The sequence below is a fragment of the Brassica napus genome, chromosome C4 (assembly GCF_020379485.1).
Source record: "Brassica napus cultivar Da-Ae chromosome C4, Da-Ae, whole genome shotgun sequence".
NCBI lineage: Eukaryota > Viridiplantae > Streptophyta > Magnoliopsida > Brassicales > Brassicaceae > Brassica > Brassica napus.
In genome coordinates this window covers 44,011,046-44,027,325 of record NC_063447.1, presented here as the reverse complement: position 1 = coordinate 44,027,325, position 16,280 = coordinate 44,011,046, and the positions used below count along the sequence as shown (strand labels likewise).

The 16,280-nt window shown below is 37.3% G+C and overlaps 1 protein-coding gene and 1 long non-coding RNA gene across 3 annotated transcripts; one reads left to right on the top strand and one right to left on the bottom strand.

Moving 5' to 3' along the window:
* Window positions 1-9,265: 9,265 nt before the first annotated feature.
* On the bottom strand, window positions 9,266-10,474 carry LOC106432302 (AIG2-like protein A). Its single transcript, XM_013873141.3, has 5 exons — window positions 10,220-10,474; window positions 10,061-10,133; window positions 9,858-9,950; window positions 9,661-9,744; window positions 9,266-9,576 (listed from the first exon to the last, which is right to left on the bottom strand). Exons 1-5 carry the CDS (start codon window positions 10,339-10,341, stop codon window positions 9,436-9,438), a joined length of 513 nt encoding a protein of 170 aa, XP_013728595.1. The 5' UTR covers window positions 10,342-10,474; the 3' UTR covers window positions 9,266-9,435.
* A 253-nt stretch (window positions 10,475-10,727) lies between these two features.
* Window positions 10,728-12,466, top strand: LOC125585535. 2 transcript variants are annotated; one of them, XR_007322516.1, is made up of 4 exons: window positions 10,728-10,991; window positions 11,079-11,142; window positions 11,621-11,880; window positions 11,966-12,466. It is a non-coding gene; the product is annotated as an uncharacterized LOC125585535 (long non-coding RNA). The 2 variants fall into 2 exon arrangements; XR_007322515.1 differs by having other exon boundaries at window positions 10,730-10,991; window positions 11,621-12,466.
* Window positions 12,467-16,280: the final 3,814 nt, after the last annotated feature.

The following is a 16,280-nucleotide window of genomic DNA, read 5'->3' as shown; positions in this document are numbered from 1 at the left end:
TGCTTGTCGGTTGGGAAGTGAGTGAAAGTCGGATGTCCACTGTCGAGGGCCGAGTACATCATACGGTTGATCCATGCGCTGATCCCGTTCCCGGATCGGTTGAACCTTAGTAAAAGAACAAACGGTTAATAATGAATCCAAATTTAAAGAAAAAAAAATGTTTAATTACCATGTTTGACCCCGTCCATGTGGATACGGAGTGAGATACGGAAGATGGTCACGACCGGGCTGTTGAACCAACTCCGCAACACGCATCACTTCCGGAGGACCCGGATGAACAGGAGCGGATGCAGCAGCGGGAGCGAGAGGAGCAGGAGCGGGTGCAGCAGAGAGAGATGTATGGTTGGAGCTGTGAGGCGAAGGGGAATCCTGAAAATGACTGGAATCCCGAGACTGGCTCCCCGTACCACCACGACCACGACGCTGTCGAGGCCGGGTCTGATCATCATGAGACCTGTAAATTTAAAAAATATATTTAATAAATACAGAAATATATAAATTAATTTTTTTAAAAAAAATTCCCAAATAATTTAATCACAAAAAAAGATTTATATATATTTAAAATTTTTAATAAATATATAAAAATAGTTCTAATAAACAAAAAATAGTTGTAATAAATAAAAATAGTTTAATAATTACAAAAAAATAGTTTTAATAATATATATATATTAAAAATATTTTTAAATCCCAAATAATAGTTTTTAATCACAAAAAAAGTTTTATAGATATTTAAAATGTTTTGTAAAATCCAAAAAATTGAATTTATATAGAAATTTTTTTTTGTAAAGTCCAAAAAATCGAATTTATATAGAAAAATCGTTTTGTAAAATACAAAAATCGATTTTATATACAAAAATCGATTTTATAAATAGAAAAAAAAAATTATACAAAAATTCTAAATCAATTCAACAAAACAAATCATTCAACCAAATCACAATTCTAAACCTATTATACAACCAAATCACAATCCTAACCAATCACCCTAAAAAAATCTATCAAAACCACAAAAAACCTAACAAATAGAACCTAAGAGAGTGGGATAGGGTCCTTACATGATTTGTGTAAGAGAAGAGGGAGATCGCCGGAGATATCGTCGGATTTCAGGGGGAAATCGCCGGAGAGAAGAGAGGATTTGCGCAGAGGAAGAAGAAAGAAATGGGGAAGAAGAAGTGGCTCGGGTTATAAAACCTAGGGTCCGACGGATATTATCCGTCGGAATTCCGTCGGAATTCTAATTTCAATTTTCGCGAAATATTTGCCCGGTAAAATGAAAATATTCCGAGGAAATTCCGACGGATAGTAAAATATCCGTCGGAATTTCCTCGGAATATTCCGAGGAAATACCGAGGAACTAGTGTTTGGGGTTTCAAAACATCAATTTTTTTTGCCGTATTTCATTTCTTATACAATTGTAATGCATACCATTGAGGATTCTTTGTATAGATGAGCATAAACCATGAAATAAAAAATTTCAAAACTAATTGAAAGTATTCCCTTTACCGTTCATTAAAAGGTATAAGTGTTTGTCTTATGTTGCGAGATTTCGTTCATACAATCGGAAAAGTGTTAATTATACGGTAAGGAACAAATTTTTGTCTTCATAATGAACGTAAGACACTTAATAAGGGTTATATAGGTGTTATTCAAACGGCAAAACGTTGTTTTCAGTTTAAAAACCCTATTTCCTCGGATTATTCCGAGGGAACTCCGAGGAAACCCTCTTCTTCCTCGGAATATCCTCGGAATATTCCGAGGAAATTCCGAGGAACTAGTGTTTGGGGTTTCAAAACGTAATTTTTTTTAAATAAACGCATCGATCGATGCGTTTTTGAACAAAAACAAATCGATCGATTACAAAGATGGACCAGGCCGTAAGATTGTGATCGATCGATGAGAGAATCCCATCGATCGATCGAGAATCTCAATTGTTCCTCGGAATGTCCTCGGAAAATCTTGTATGTTTTTTTAAAAACGCATCGATCGATGCGTTTTTGAACAAAAACAAATCGATCGATTACAAAGATGGACCGGGCCGTAAGATTGTGATCGATCGATGAGAGTATCCCATCGATCGATCGAGAATCTCAATTGTTCCTCGGAATGTCCTCGGAAAATCTTGTATGTTTTTTTAAAAACGCATCGATCGATGCGTTTTTGAACAAAAACAAATCGATCGATTACAAAGATGGACCGGGCCGTAAGATTGTGATCGATCGATGAGAGTATCCCATCGATCGATCGAGAATCTCAATTGTTCCTCGGAATGTCCTCGGAAAATCTTGTATGTTTTTTTAAAAATGCATCGATCGATGCGTTTCTGAACAAAAACAAATCGATCGATTACAAAGATGGACCGGGCCGTAAGATTGTGATCGATCGATGAGAGTATCCCATCGATCGATCGAGAATCTCAATTTTTCCTCGGAATGTCCTCGGAAAATCTTGTATGTTTTTTTAAAAACGCATCGATCGATGCGTTTCTGAACAAAAACAAATCGATCGATTACAAAGATGGACCGGGCCGTAAGATTGTGATCGATCGATGCGTTATAGAACAAAAACGCATCGATCGATGTGTGTTCGGAAAACAGAATTATAAGGCAAAACCCGACCTTTTCTGGATCTAAACCTTAGAACTCTCATCCCCTCCGATTTCCCCTATAATTCGCCCCCCCTTTCTCTCTCTATAATCATCCGATTTGAACAATTTTGGGCTCCATTCCACTTGATTTTTCGAGCTCTACCTGATTCCTACACTCGTCTTCACCCTAAGACAGGTATACTCCGCGAATCTCCACATTCTGAAATCGTGTTCTTGAGCAATTTTTTGGGTTTTGTGAATTTCTTATTTCCGTGTTGATTCCTTGATCAAATATGCATGAAACAGATGTTTAAACATGGAATAGAACACAATTGTCTGTGATCAACGAGTTTGGAACAGGATTTGAGATGATTTAGGGATTGAGAATTTTTTTCAATTTGGTTTTTTTTTTATCACAACTCGATTTCGCTTTTCATTTTCATGTTGCTTTGAGTTCTTAATTGATTATAACCATGTTGAGAGCAATGATTCTATTTTGTAGAGAATGAAGCGCACGAAAATGTCAGCAAAGAAGAACACACAAGAAGAGGGTTCGTCTCAGCGAGAGAAGCAAAGGCCAAAGAAGTGGGATAAGTCTGATACCACCCACTACAACAACATGAAGAAGGTAGCCGTTCCGGCTACACAACTAGCATGTCCTGAGACGATGACAATATTGGGAATCCAAGCAGACATTGAAGGACTGTTCCAGAACATGGGTCTAGGCCAACTATGCAACCTCAACGAACCCACTTATCCGGAGTTGGTACGCCAGTTCATAGCATCCGCATACGTCACCCGTCCCGATGATAGCCATCAGGAAGGTTTTCTGGCATTCGTAGTGCAGAAAGTATACTATGAGGTATCTTTCACAGACCTCTGCAGACTATTTGGATTGAGTGCAGGGGAGAGGACATCTGGTCTTTATTGGACTTCAGAGCTGTTGAACTTCTGGGAAACGATTGGCACAGGGGTTTATAGATCTTCTCAGGCAAAGGAGTCACTTATCCGGAGCCCAGTACTGAGATATGCCACACGCCTCATTGGCTCATTGCTATACGGGACAACCACAGCCGCATCAGTCACGCAATGGGAGTTGTGCCTCCTGTACCAAGGTGTGAGGCATTTGCTACCGGCATTTGGAAACTCTACATTCCCACCTGCTACTGCCTTCAACATGGGAGCGGTGCTGGCCGCAAACTTAGCAGGATACAAGGGGAAAGTAACCAAAAAAAAGAGCAATGCATGTGGATTTGGTGCAGTGATTACTCGGATCCTTAGACATGTGGGTGTAGACTGCAAGAACCAGAGGTAGCACTGGACAGATCGAACAACATTGCTTGGAACTACCTGGATGTCATTTCTCTAGTAAGTAAGGAGTTCATAGCTGGTCCCCACTCGAGGATCCATCGGGATGGTCCTTACGTCTACGTATTCCAGGACCGAGCGAAGAAAACACTCTACTGCCACCTACCTCAGATCGGTCTCACTTCTCTACTTTCAGAGGCTGCAGTTGAGTTCCTACCCCCTGCTACCGCACTAGTAGACAAGCCATCCTTCTTCACGCCAAAATATCAGACCAAAGGCAAGGGCGTGGTTGATGAAGAAGGAGAAGATGAGGCTGCACAAGCCATTCCAGATGATTCACAACCCCATCAGCTACTCCCATCAGACTCCAGCCAGTACAAGCTGCAAGAGCTTCCACCGAACGCCACTTCGCGCCAGCAACAACATTGGAGAGATCAGAGCATAAAGACAAACAACGACATGCTACACAAGATCTGGGCTGCCATTTCACGTATCAGGCCGTGTCGTTGCCAAAAGGATGATGTAGTTCATCGGGACAACTCTCCATCCACCTCTGGTTCGGGTTCGAGTGGTACACACAGGGTAAGAAAGAGGTCCAAGAGACCCAACGATGCAGGAACATCTGGAGCAGGAGACGAGGAGTAGGAGCTATCACCGGCTATTTTATTTTCTTTTCTATTCTAACGTTTTATGGTCTTATTTTCTGTTAATTTTGAACTGAGTTTTTTTTGGGTTTCTTAATTATGAGTTCGTATTTCTTTTACATGGTTTCTTCGTTTTATTTGGTTGTGTTCTGAGTAGTTTTTAATTCGTATTCAGCTTTGCCTTGCTAGATAAACCAAATAACTATTATCCGAGGAAAGAGGTTATATCAAGTGTTCCTCGGAATTTCCTCGGTATTTCTTAAAAAAAAAAATAAATAAGTTCAATGGTAGTCTGTTTCCGAGTCATCATCACCAGATGAATCTGAATCTGGATCTTCGTGAAACTCTCCAATCACTGGTTCATCCTCTACGTGAACGACGGCTTCCTCTCCAAAGTCGGTTAAATCGACTACAAGGCCAACTCCAGCTAAATCTTCTGCTGCACTTAAGTTGCCGGATGTGCTTGGTTGTAGTGGGTCTTCCAGCTCAGAACTTCCCTGAACTCGGCCTCTCGGGTTGAGTCTTGTAACAGTAACCCATGGATCATCTCTGTTCCTTACCCGGGGGTACTTGATATAACAAACCTGTAACATTTAGAAAAATTATAAATTAATACACATGATGATGAATCATTCTGAATAATTAACATTTAATTACCTGATCGGCCTGAGAAGCAAGAATGAAAGGATCATAATATTGCAGCTTTCGCCTCGAATTTACTGATGTAACACCAAATGCATCTGTTCTCACACCTCGATCTGGGGTGTTGTCGTGCCAATCACAATAGAAAACAGTACAGCGCAATCCAACCATGCCCAAATACTTAATTTCCAAAATCTCATGTATGTGTCCGTAGTATACATCATCTCCTGATGCAGAACAAACGCCAGCATCATAAGTCGTACTCGAACGTCTCCTCTTCTGAGTTGTGAATGCATATCCTCGAGTACAAAATCTCGGATATGACTTCACAACAAAGTTTGGTCCAACGACCATCTCACGTATCCAATCGTCAAATGTTTCACCTCTGGCCAAACCAGCAGACACCTATTAATAGCACATATATATATATTATATCAATAAATGTGAATTAGTATAAATATGTGATAAAATATATTTTAATTTGTTTAAAGCACTCACATAAGTAAACATCCATCCACTAAATTCTCTCTGCTTCATTTCTTCTAGTTCGTCCTCTGTGGCGTATCTATACTCGAACCGCTTTTCTGCCATGAAAATCCTGTATATGATGACAATAATGTAATTAATTAAGATTTAAATTTCAACTTGTTAAAATAAAAATTTGTAAGCTCATTTATTTACCTCTCATATTGAAGAACGTCTTCGCAGTTGGTGAGCAAATATGTTTGCAAATGACTGCGCTCCTGCTCAGTAAGTCGACGGTCCTTTGGTTTTCCGCTAAGTCGTCCAACATCTGTGAAAATGTCTGGAACCGTAACATGATATGTTGCCCGTTCGCCTCTATCATCATGCCGAGCAGGTCTTCTGTTTTTGGTCTGAACTTCTGCTGGAAAGTAGTACTCGGCAAAGTTTGAAGTTTCTTCATTGATCATCTGTGCGACTATAGAACCTTCCACCCTACTTAAATTTTTCACCATCTTCTTCAAATGGAACATATACCGCTCATACAGATACATCCATCTATACTGCACAGGACCACCAAGTTCCAATTCTCTTGCCAGGTGAATAACAAGATGCTCCATAACATCAAAAAATGAGGGAGGAAATATCTTCTCAAGGTTGCACTGAATCACGGCTATGTTAGTCTTCAAATTTTCAATACCTTCAAGAGTCACTGATCTCGTGCATAAATCGCGGAAGAAACCACTTATCCCTGCAATTGCTTCATGAACATTTCGTGGTAATAGTTCCTTGAAGGCGAACGGAAGGAGGCGCTGCATCATTACATGGCAATCGTGGCTTTTCAAGCCAGTAAACTTTCCTTCCTTTCTGTCGATACAGTTACGCAAATTTGATGCGTAACCGTCTGGAAATTCCACATCGTTTGAAATCCAATCAAAGAACGCATCTTTTCCCGCTGCATCAAGTCGGTATATGGGAAAAGGAGCCCTACCATTTCATCAACATGAAGTTCTGAACGAGCACATATATCGACTAAATCCAGTCTTGACTTCAAATTATCCTTTGTTTTACCTTGAACATTAAGGATCGTGTTCATGAGATTGTCAAAAAAGTTCTTCTCAATATGCATGACATCTAAATTATGCCTTAGCAGATGATCCTCCCAGTATGGCAGATCCCAGAAAATACTTTTTTTGTGCCAGTTATGTAGTTCTCCAACAGCATCTACCGGAAAACGCTCATGTCCACCGACTTCTGGCGTCCTTTCTGCACCAAAATCTCTTAGTTGTATCTTCAAATCTTTCCCACAAATTTCCGGAGGTGGACTGTCAAACACCCTCTTGTTCTTCGTAAACAAATTCCTACTCCTACGATATGGATGATCAGGTGGTAGGAATCTCCTGTGACAGTCAAACCAACACGTTTTCCTTCCGTGTTTTAGTTGGAAAGCATCAGTGTTATCTTGACAATATGGACATGATAGCCTTCCATGCGTTGTCCATCCAGACAACATACCATATGCTGGAAAATCACTTATTGTCCACATTAGTACTGCCCGCATTTGAAAGTTTTCTTTACACGAAACATCGTATGTTTCAGCACCTTGAGCCCATAGTTGTTGCAACTCATATATTAGTGGCTGAAGAAACACATCAAGTGATCTCTTAGGATGCTCTGGTCCGGGAACGAGAATCGAGAGAAACAAAAACTCTCGTCGCAAGCACAAGTTTGGGGGGAGGTTGTATGGTGTAAGAATGACGGGCCATAGAGAATACTGTCTTCCACTCTTGCCAAACGGACTAAAACCATCAGTACATAATCCAAGGTAGACATTTCTTCTCTCATACGCAAAGTCGGGATACTTTGATTGGAAATGCTTCCACGCTTTTGCATCTGAAGGATGTCTGATCTCACCATCTGTTGAGTGCTCCGCATGCCATCTCATTGGTTGCGCTGTGCGTTCAGACAGATACAACCTCTGCAACCTTTCCGTCAAAGGTAAATACCACATCCTTTTATATGGCACTGGAACTCTTCCACTCGTATCTTTATAACGAGGCTTTCCACAAAATTTGCATGTAACCCGCTGTTCATCCGCCCTCCAATAAATCATGCAGTTGTCGCTGCATACATCTATTACCTGATACGATAAACCAAGACCAGCTACGAGTTTCTGAACCTCGTAGTATGAACCAGGAGCTACATTATCCTCGGGTAGAATACCTTTTACAAAATCAGCAATCGCATCCACACAGTCTTCAGCCAAATTATAATCTGTTTTAATGCCCATCAATCTTGTAGCAGATGATAAAGCTGAATGACCATCTCTGCAACCTTCGTACAATGGTTGCTTTCCAGCATCCAACATATCATAAAATCTCCTAGCTTCTGCATTGGGTAAATCTTCCCCTCTAAAATGATCATTTACCATCTGCTCAGTACCTACACCATAATCTACATCCGTTCTAATTGGTTCTTCTAATCTAACCGCTGGCTGAGGTTCGCTAGTACTACCATGTTCATAATCAGTTTCCCCATGATGATACCAAATTTTGTAACTTCGTGTAAACCCACTCAAATATAGATGAGTCCAAACATCCCACTCTTTAATAACCTTTCTATTTTTACAATTAGAGCAAGGACATCTTAACTTACCTGTTTTTGCTTCCGGTTGTCGGTGAACTAACCCCATGAATTCGGTTATACCTCGTTGGTATTCTTCCGTAAGCAATCTCGTGTTCGGATCCAAATGAGGTCGATCGATCCAAGAACGAAAATAATTTGAAGAAGACATATTTTTTATGAATCAAATTCGTGTGTAAATAGAGTAAGAGGGAGGATGAAGATATGGAGTGAATGAAGAGGAAGAGGAGTGCTTGTTTATATAGATTAAATCCTGCCGACATACCGAGGAAATTCCGACGGAATTCCGACGGAAAAGGCTAGTTCGTCGGAATTTCCTCGGAATTTTGTAAAATCCCCCAACGGCTCTCCAACGGCTATAATATTTCCTCGGAATTCATCGGTTTTTTCAGAGGAACACATTGTTCCTCGGAATTTCCTCGGAATATTCCGACGGACTGAGGTTTCCTCGGAATTCCGTCGGTATATTCCGAGGAAATTCCGAGGAACCCCAATTTTGTGTTTCCTCGGAATTTCCTCGGAAATTCCTCGGTATATTCCGAGGATTTCATTTTCCGTCGGAATGTCCGTGAGAATACCGCTGTTTTCTTGTAGTGATAGACAAGCAAAACTTCTTGGGAATACTGATTTACATAAATAAAAATAATACCAATCTTTAAAATAAAATAAAAAATACAAACAAATGTAAACAATTCCGCGCGAATCGCGGACAAACCACTAGTTTCATATAAACATCAAAGGCATTGGCTTTTAAGGGTATGATTAACCCCGATCTCTTAACCGGAGTTCTTAACTCATGATTTAACATTTTTTTTTGGTTTTTTTTAAACTTTTCGGCAAGAGACATCTCTTATATCTCTTATTTAAGAGACGGTTCTTAACTTTTCTTATTTAAAATCTAAAAAAACTAAGAATCGTCTCTTAACCGGAGTTAAGAACTTCAGTTAAGAGACCGGGGATAATCATGGTCTAAGCCTTTAACCAATAATATCAAAATATTTATAACATAATTCTCCACAGTACCCATTATATCAATACAACCACATAACACAAATCTTACAACAAGACATGATCTCCACGGTACCCATTAATCTCTAGGCTTTATTTAGTTGGAAATTTATAAATTATGTAGAACATAGCCAACATAAAATCCATTCAAGACAACGGAGCATCCCCAAGGTTTTTGTGAAGAATTTGGGTGTAATCTTCTACTCTCTTTCCTGGATGATTCTTATTTATTTCAATGATTTCTTTGATAGTCTCCATGAATTTCGGCATGTGTAGCTGTTTCCATTCCTACCAAAATGAATCAGACACATGAATTGGACCATATTTCTCATTTTTTATGAGTTAACAAAATAAAAGCTATTCAGTACAAACCTCGAAGTCCCATTCTCCATACATATCAGGATCATTTTTGTTAATCCATATATATGTTTTCACTATCATCTTCGCAGAATTTTCCTGTACAAATAGAAAATATATATACTTTTTGGTCAAGTGCAAATAGAAAATATTAAGAATCTAATCTCACCATTAGCACCAAAATGTTCAAATAATCAAATCCTCAAACTTACCTTCCTTACAACTTCAACTGTCACTTTCTCATATTCATTGCCCTCAACAGCATCTAAATTTGATAGTTCTTTATCCGTCAATCCCATTAGCGCCTACATCACCAAAATTTATCAAAATCTACTCTAAAAAACTTTAGTTAAGATCCAAAAACACAATAAGAGAATAAAGTAACTGAGATTTACAAAAATATCAAAAACCAAACCTTTCCATGGACTTCTCCTGCCTCAGACGGCACAATACATGGATACAAACGCCCTTTGAGCCTAAACCTCTTACTGAAAAAAACCACCATCACCATCAACTCTTACATAGTTACATCTACAAAGAGAGACTAATCAATCGAGATATCGAGAGAACGTACAAGCCAGGGAGTGTTACAGAGATGATTTCCGGAGTACGTTCAAGCATTATGTTGACGATATCAGGCTCCTGAAAGCTACCATAGACGAAGACATCGTGAAGCTGAGCATCTGACCTACTCATTTTTCCTCGCTTCTTTGTTTTAACTTTTTTTTGCTTTTATGTTATCTCATTACGAGGATTTGACTTTATAAAGTGAAAATGAGTATCCCGAAGGAACACAAACCGGTCTTTTTTTAACACCGAACACGAACCGGTTAAGCAGGTAAAACTGATTTTTTAGTTTATCCATAATTTCGTTGTGCGAAAAATTAATGGACAGGAAAAAATAAAATAGAAAAAGATAAGATAATCTATATATATATAAAGATGTTGGTGACCCTCCTGTGATGCCACGTGGAAAGTCGTGCATCCTAGGCGCGACACGTGTCATCTTTAACCAAAACGCACAGTTTCATTAAAGGTTAATGTGGGCTGCTACGTTTCAATTACACATTGCGTATGGTTTATTGGGCCTTTTGTTTACAACCAGTATTCAGCTCAGATACAGCGACACCCGCCGCTAGAATTTTAGGGTTTCATGTTCTTCTTCAACAATAATTTTCTTCTTCGATCTCTGATAGATCCCTGGAATTTTGATGTCTTTCTATCCACATCTTCGATCAAGCGTTCTGTTTTTCCATCTCTCTCTCTTCTCTTCTTGGGAGATGCAACAGTTGTAATACGTCGATATTTCTGGATGGGTTTCCTCGAGTCTAAGATCCGAATCAAAGGTATTTGCTTGACCATTTTTTTTTTGGTTTCTCTCAGATTGTTTGCTGATACTTCGTTTTCAAACCTTTTGCTTTATGGGTTTCTAGGATTCAGATCAGAGGCAATGAACTGGATGAAGACAGGAGTTGAATAACACTGTTCTTAGCTCAGGTAATTTACTGTTACTAGCCCACCCAGTTTAATTTCATAGCATTGTAGAACTTGATGTCTGACTTTGATACTAAAAAGGGGTTTATTTCATCCAAATCATTGCCTTCGATATAGTCAATAGAGCTTAGTCTAAGGTAAGAAAAAAAGATTCTCTCTTGAGAAGTGGGATTAACCACATGTTACTTTTAAAACTCTGATTCAGTTCATATTTTTTTTAAAAAAAAATCTGATTCTACGAATCCTTAATAACAATTTTAACAATTTTCCTGTTAAGATCTTTGTCTGATTATTTTGAGTAAGACTATTTATAACAGTTTGTTGATTTTTCTTGATTACGTTATTGGACATTTCCGTCGTGTTGAATCATTTTACCAAGTTCTCCAGATCATTTATTTGTTTGTTCATTGTATCATTTAACCAAATTTTCCAGATTATTAATTTGTTTATTGATTGTTTTATCTAAATCAAATGTTTTCAGGCCACCATGATGCCGGTCACCGTGAATGTCAACCGGCTTGCTGCTGAATCTGAAGGCAGGTTCAATATATTCCCTAATCGGTTTCGATGTGACCGGTGTAATCAGAATTACGGTCTGTCGGACTCCTCTATGTTGATCCGTTTCAGTAACTAAATTTTGATGATTTCCCCAACCGTCTGTTCTGATAGGAGTTTAATCTTTCCGGTTCCGAAATCACAGCGAGATGCTTGGCCTTGCCAACACAAACACTCAGATTCCGGGTAATGATACTCTTATTTGTTCATTTGTCTAGACGGAATATATAGAAGCCATTTTGATTCCTGTTGGTGGAATGTCACACGCTAGACTTGACGTTGTTTGGGATCCACTCAACGAAGTAGGACTAGAGAAGCTCCGGCTTGTGGTAGTGACTATGAGATCAATGTTGGATTTAGTGAAAATGATCAAAGAAAAAGCTAACAAGAAGAAGAAGGACAAGAAAGAAGAGAGTTTAATGAACGAATTAGTTAAACCGTTAGAGAGAAGATGTTTATACCCCAGCTGTTGGAATGCAGTTTGAATCATGTGTTCTGGGAAGATGCTTTATGTCTCTTGCATTTATTTTGGTGACATCGACAATACTTATAATATCCGGAAACTTCTCAGTATATCATGAGCTATATTACATTCTCATACTGTTATTTTCTTCTTCTTTTTCTGTTTGATTTAGTGATTAATGGTGGGAACTATGTGTTCTATCATTGCAGTTTTGTATATCTGCTAGCCATATTATCTTATGAGAGTTGGTAAATTTAGATATTAACAATTACTGGCAGATATACATTGAGTAGTCACAATTTTATGCCATGTGCACTCTCTTTTGTATGATTCATATAATTCACCGGTGCGTCTAGACAAAAACGGATTTGTCCTTCTGCTATGGGAGAATGATACTTCATGTGGCTCTGTAAGCCCTAGCGAATTGCTTTCTTATGTTTCACTTTTCTCTAAAGAGTATCCCATTTAAGGCTTCTCTGATCCAATTCCAATACAAGCTTTCGGTTGCCACAATGTGTGCGGTGATTGTGTTTTTGAGTTTAAGAGATTTCTATTATTTACTTGGCTATCAGATTTTCAAAGCTATTGTTCACAAAATAGTTTTTTTTTTTTGTTATATCAATTTCCAAAGATAAAGGCTGCAGCTAAATATATCTTCTAAAAGAAACACATATAAGGAAGAAACTATCCAAATACAATTATGAAGCTTCTAACTTAATTTAACACAAATAAATGAATCTAGATTTTTTTTTGGAAATAAAAAGATTATGAAAACTGTAATTGATCAAAAATTATCTAGACAATTACTCAAAACCATTAGAAGGTATATGCCTTTTTTAACATTTTTGTTTTTAAAATAATAAATTCTAAAAATATTAATAAAATAAGTAATAAGAGTTTCTGACAGAAATAAGTGAAATATAGTGATATATTTAGTTTAAAACAAACTAAAAATTTGTAAGTTATTTATTATAATTTCATCAAAATTTAAGTTATGTTTATATTGTTTTGTTTATTCGTTTAAAATAAATGATCACGTTAATTTTTTTTTTATCAAAAAATAATCACGTTAATATATTAATACATAAATATACAAATATTTTAATAAGAATAAAAAATACAAAACCCACGTACAATGTTGAAAAAAAATATAAAATAATCAATATTTTGAGTATTAAACCTAACCACAACAATAAAAACTCAAATATACTTACTATATATAAGAAAACTTGAGCAAACATTTAAGAAAATGTATATCATTTCAATCATGTCATGCTAATATAAACTTATAATCTCTAACAAGACTAATAACAATAAAAAAAATAAAAACGTTTAGTTAGACATATGTGAAGATGATATAAAAATGTGTGCTCATTATAAAAAACATAACAAAAAAGAAAGATAATAATAAAATAATATAATGTTAGAAAATGTATTTGAAAACAAATAAAAAAACATAAACAAGTTAGAAAAATAAACAAACATCCAACGTTAAGTAAAATAAATATAATATCCCTCATCATTTGAAATTTTTGAAAAGAAAAAAATCATTATTATACACATTACTAGCAAATGTAAATCTAAAAAACAAACCACAAAATCATACAAAAAATAAAAATCCATATCACAAATAAAGTATATCCCGCCCGTAGGGCGGGCCGACCCTAGTATAGGAAAAAAGAAAGTATGTGTAGGCTCAAAGGCCATGTGCCTTTGTGATTTTCGATAGGTCCAACCAAAATGTGCGTTTTTAATAATGGAGTTTAAGATCCGGAAATTTGGCCTTCTGTGCATAGCACAAAAACAATTAACTCTATGCACATAAGAAGTAATGGGGTACGATATATTATATAATGTAATGTAAAGTGCCAAAAACACCCTTGTATGCACGTGAAAAGTAAAAACGTGTCATTTCTTGTCGTTACCATAGAAATTGAAAAATCAGTATACGTGACGAACAACAATTTGAAGAAATCGATTGTGAGTCGGAGTTAGAGAAGATAAAAAACTGAAATCTACGACAACAGGTTCGTCATATCACCAGAAATTGGATCGTATGACTATACTATTTTACGAACTTTAATAGTATAGTTACCAGGTTTAGATGAAATAGCTCAGTTTGCAAATATAGATCGAGATATAAACTAATCAGTGTGTATCTTTGGGATGGATTGTGTTAATTCTTTGCCGACAACATATGAAAACTGTTAGCCATCTTAATATAACAGAACCAGTGAATGAGCCATGTACTATACCACCTGACATGATAGTATAGTGTGATTTATATACATATGCGCTTCCATGATTGTCTTGGATGGTGTGAAAACTCACTATGCGTCACTTGTAGTTGTAGCGAAGACATACAATTGCAGCCTTCTCGACCTTCACCCCTGACCAACTCCCGTAGTGATATGTTGGATGGAACCCCTCTGTGCTTTCTCTACTCATATGTTACTTATAAGTTTTCGGTTTTACTAAGCTTTGATACTAATATCCCCCATATTTACTGTGGCGAGCATCTCAATTTGTGTATTATTTCGGAAGTTATGTATGGTTAAGTACAACGCTAACGACTTGTTTATCAATTGCCATTCATTTATAACAGTATTTTTATTCCTCTTCCTATTGTGCCTCTAACTTATGCTTTTCAGCAGCCAAACTAGACTTCTACATAAATGTTTTTGTCTCTTTTTCTAATGCTTATTCAGACACCATACCTAATTTCAGGTTTCCTATGTATTATATATCAGCTGTGTCATTTCTATACTATTATCTTTGATAGTATAGAATAACTTTCAACTGCTTACGCAACAACTAGATTATATGTGGACCTGCTATACTAAATTTCACAATTGCGATCCCCTTACGGTTTGAAGTAGTTTCTTGTGTTTCTTCTGTCGACAGATAACACATTCGACCACCCTATATGACAAAATGGCAGCGTCATTTACGTACCCTAGTGAATTAAGTAGGTAGGATGTTTTGTTTATGTTAGTAGATAATATACTATAATACATACATTTATAGTATATTATCGGCTAACCTTCTGTCCAGCCTTGGGTTATTTTATATCCCAGATTGTGCAACATCATATCTAACTCGCTATTTTTTTCTTGTTTTTTTTGTTTTTCTTTTTCATTCACCTCGATCCTATTATTGTCACCATTACTATTACCGATTGTTTCGTCGCCGCCGCCATTTTCTCTTCGACCATTGTCACTACTTGTCATCTCTTCCACCTCCAGTGTAGGTTCTTATCCTCCTCCCACCACATATTCTTCTCTTTTATGTTACGTAGCAACAACAACATCTTTTCATCCGCCGCTCTTATTTATACCTTCACTTTTTCTGCTATCAGTTACAAAATGATCTAAGAAGATAAACTAAATTGTATTTTTTGGTTTAAAAAATATAAATTCTGAGTGTTGGCTTTGCAGTCCTCCTCAAAGTGTTGGAAATTCGTGTGCTGAGGCATTACGTCCATCGCCCAAATTAACGTGTCCGGTTCTGAGTGCAATGAAAATATACGATTTTATTTGTTCCTGAATCTCAACAGTTGCTCGTTTCCTGATCTAACCATCCATACCCAACCATAACCATTGTACGGTGCTTCGACAGTCCATGATCCATCAACCAAACACGTGTTCTGCAAGCTTTGGACTTGTACATTCGTTGTTTGGTGACATGTTTGTCTCTTCCGGTGTCTTTGAATTTGCATTAAACTATGCATGGCATTCACTCTCAGTGTCTCGAATCAACTCAAATGGGTCACATGTTATTCCTCTGAACAGTTTATCGTTACAAGCTTTTCATAACTACCACATAATCCAAAGATAATGGTCTTTATCTAGCTTCAAATCTTCAATTTCGTTCTTTATCCAGAATAAATAATCCATGTTGGTATATACGCTCATTGTTGGGAAAGTACCCGGACACGATGGTGTCGAAGCGAGGGCCCAACTCTGCAAGGCATGTGTGCATTCAAAAATGTCATTGTTGACTGATTCATTGGTTCTCCACATCTAGGACAATGGCTATCGTAACGCATATGGCGTCGCGTTAAACTCCCTGTTACTACTACATATCCTGACACCAACTGCCATATAAGATGATATATTTGATG

Coding starts and splice junctions, on each gene's coding strand:
- LOC106432302 (XM_013873141.3), bottom strand. CDS start 10,341: ATGAGTAGGTCAGATGCTCAGCTTCACGATGTCTTCGTCTATGGTAGC. Junction 9,745..9,857: donor CAGTTGAAGTTGTAAGGAAG/GTAAGTTTGAGG, acceptor CTATTTGTACAG/GAAAATTCTGCGAAGATGAT. Junction 9,577..9,660: donor ATGGAGAATGGGACTTCGAG/GTTTGTACTGAA, acceptor TCATTTTGGTAG/GAATGGAAACAGCTACACAT.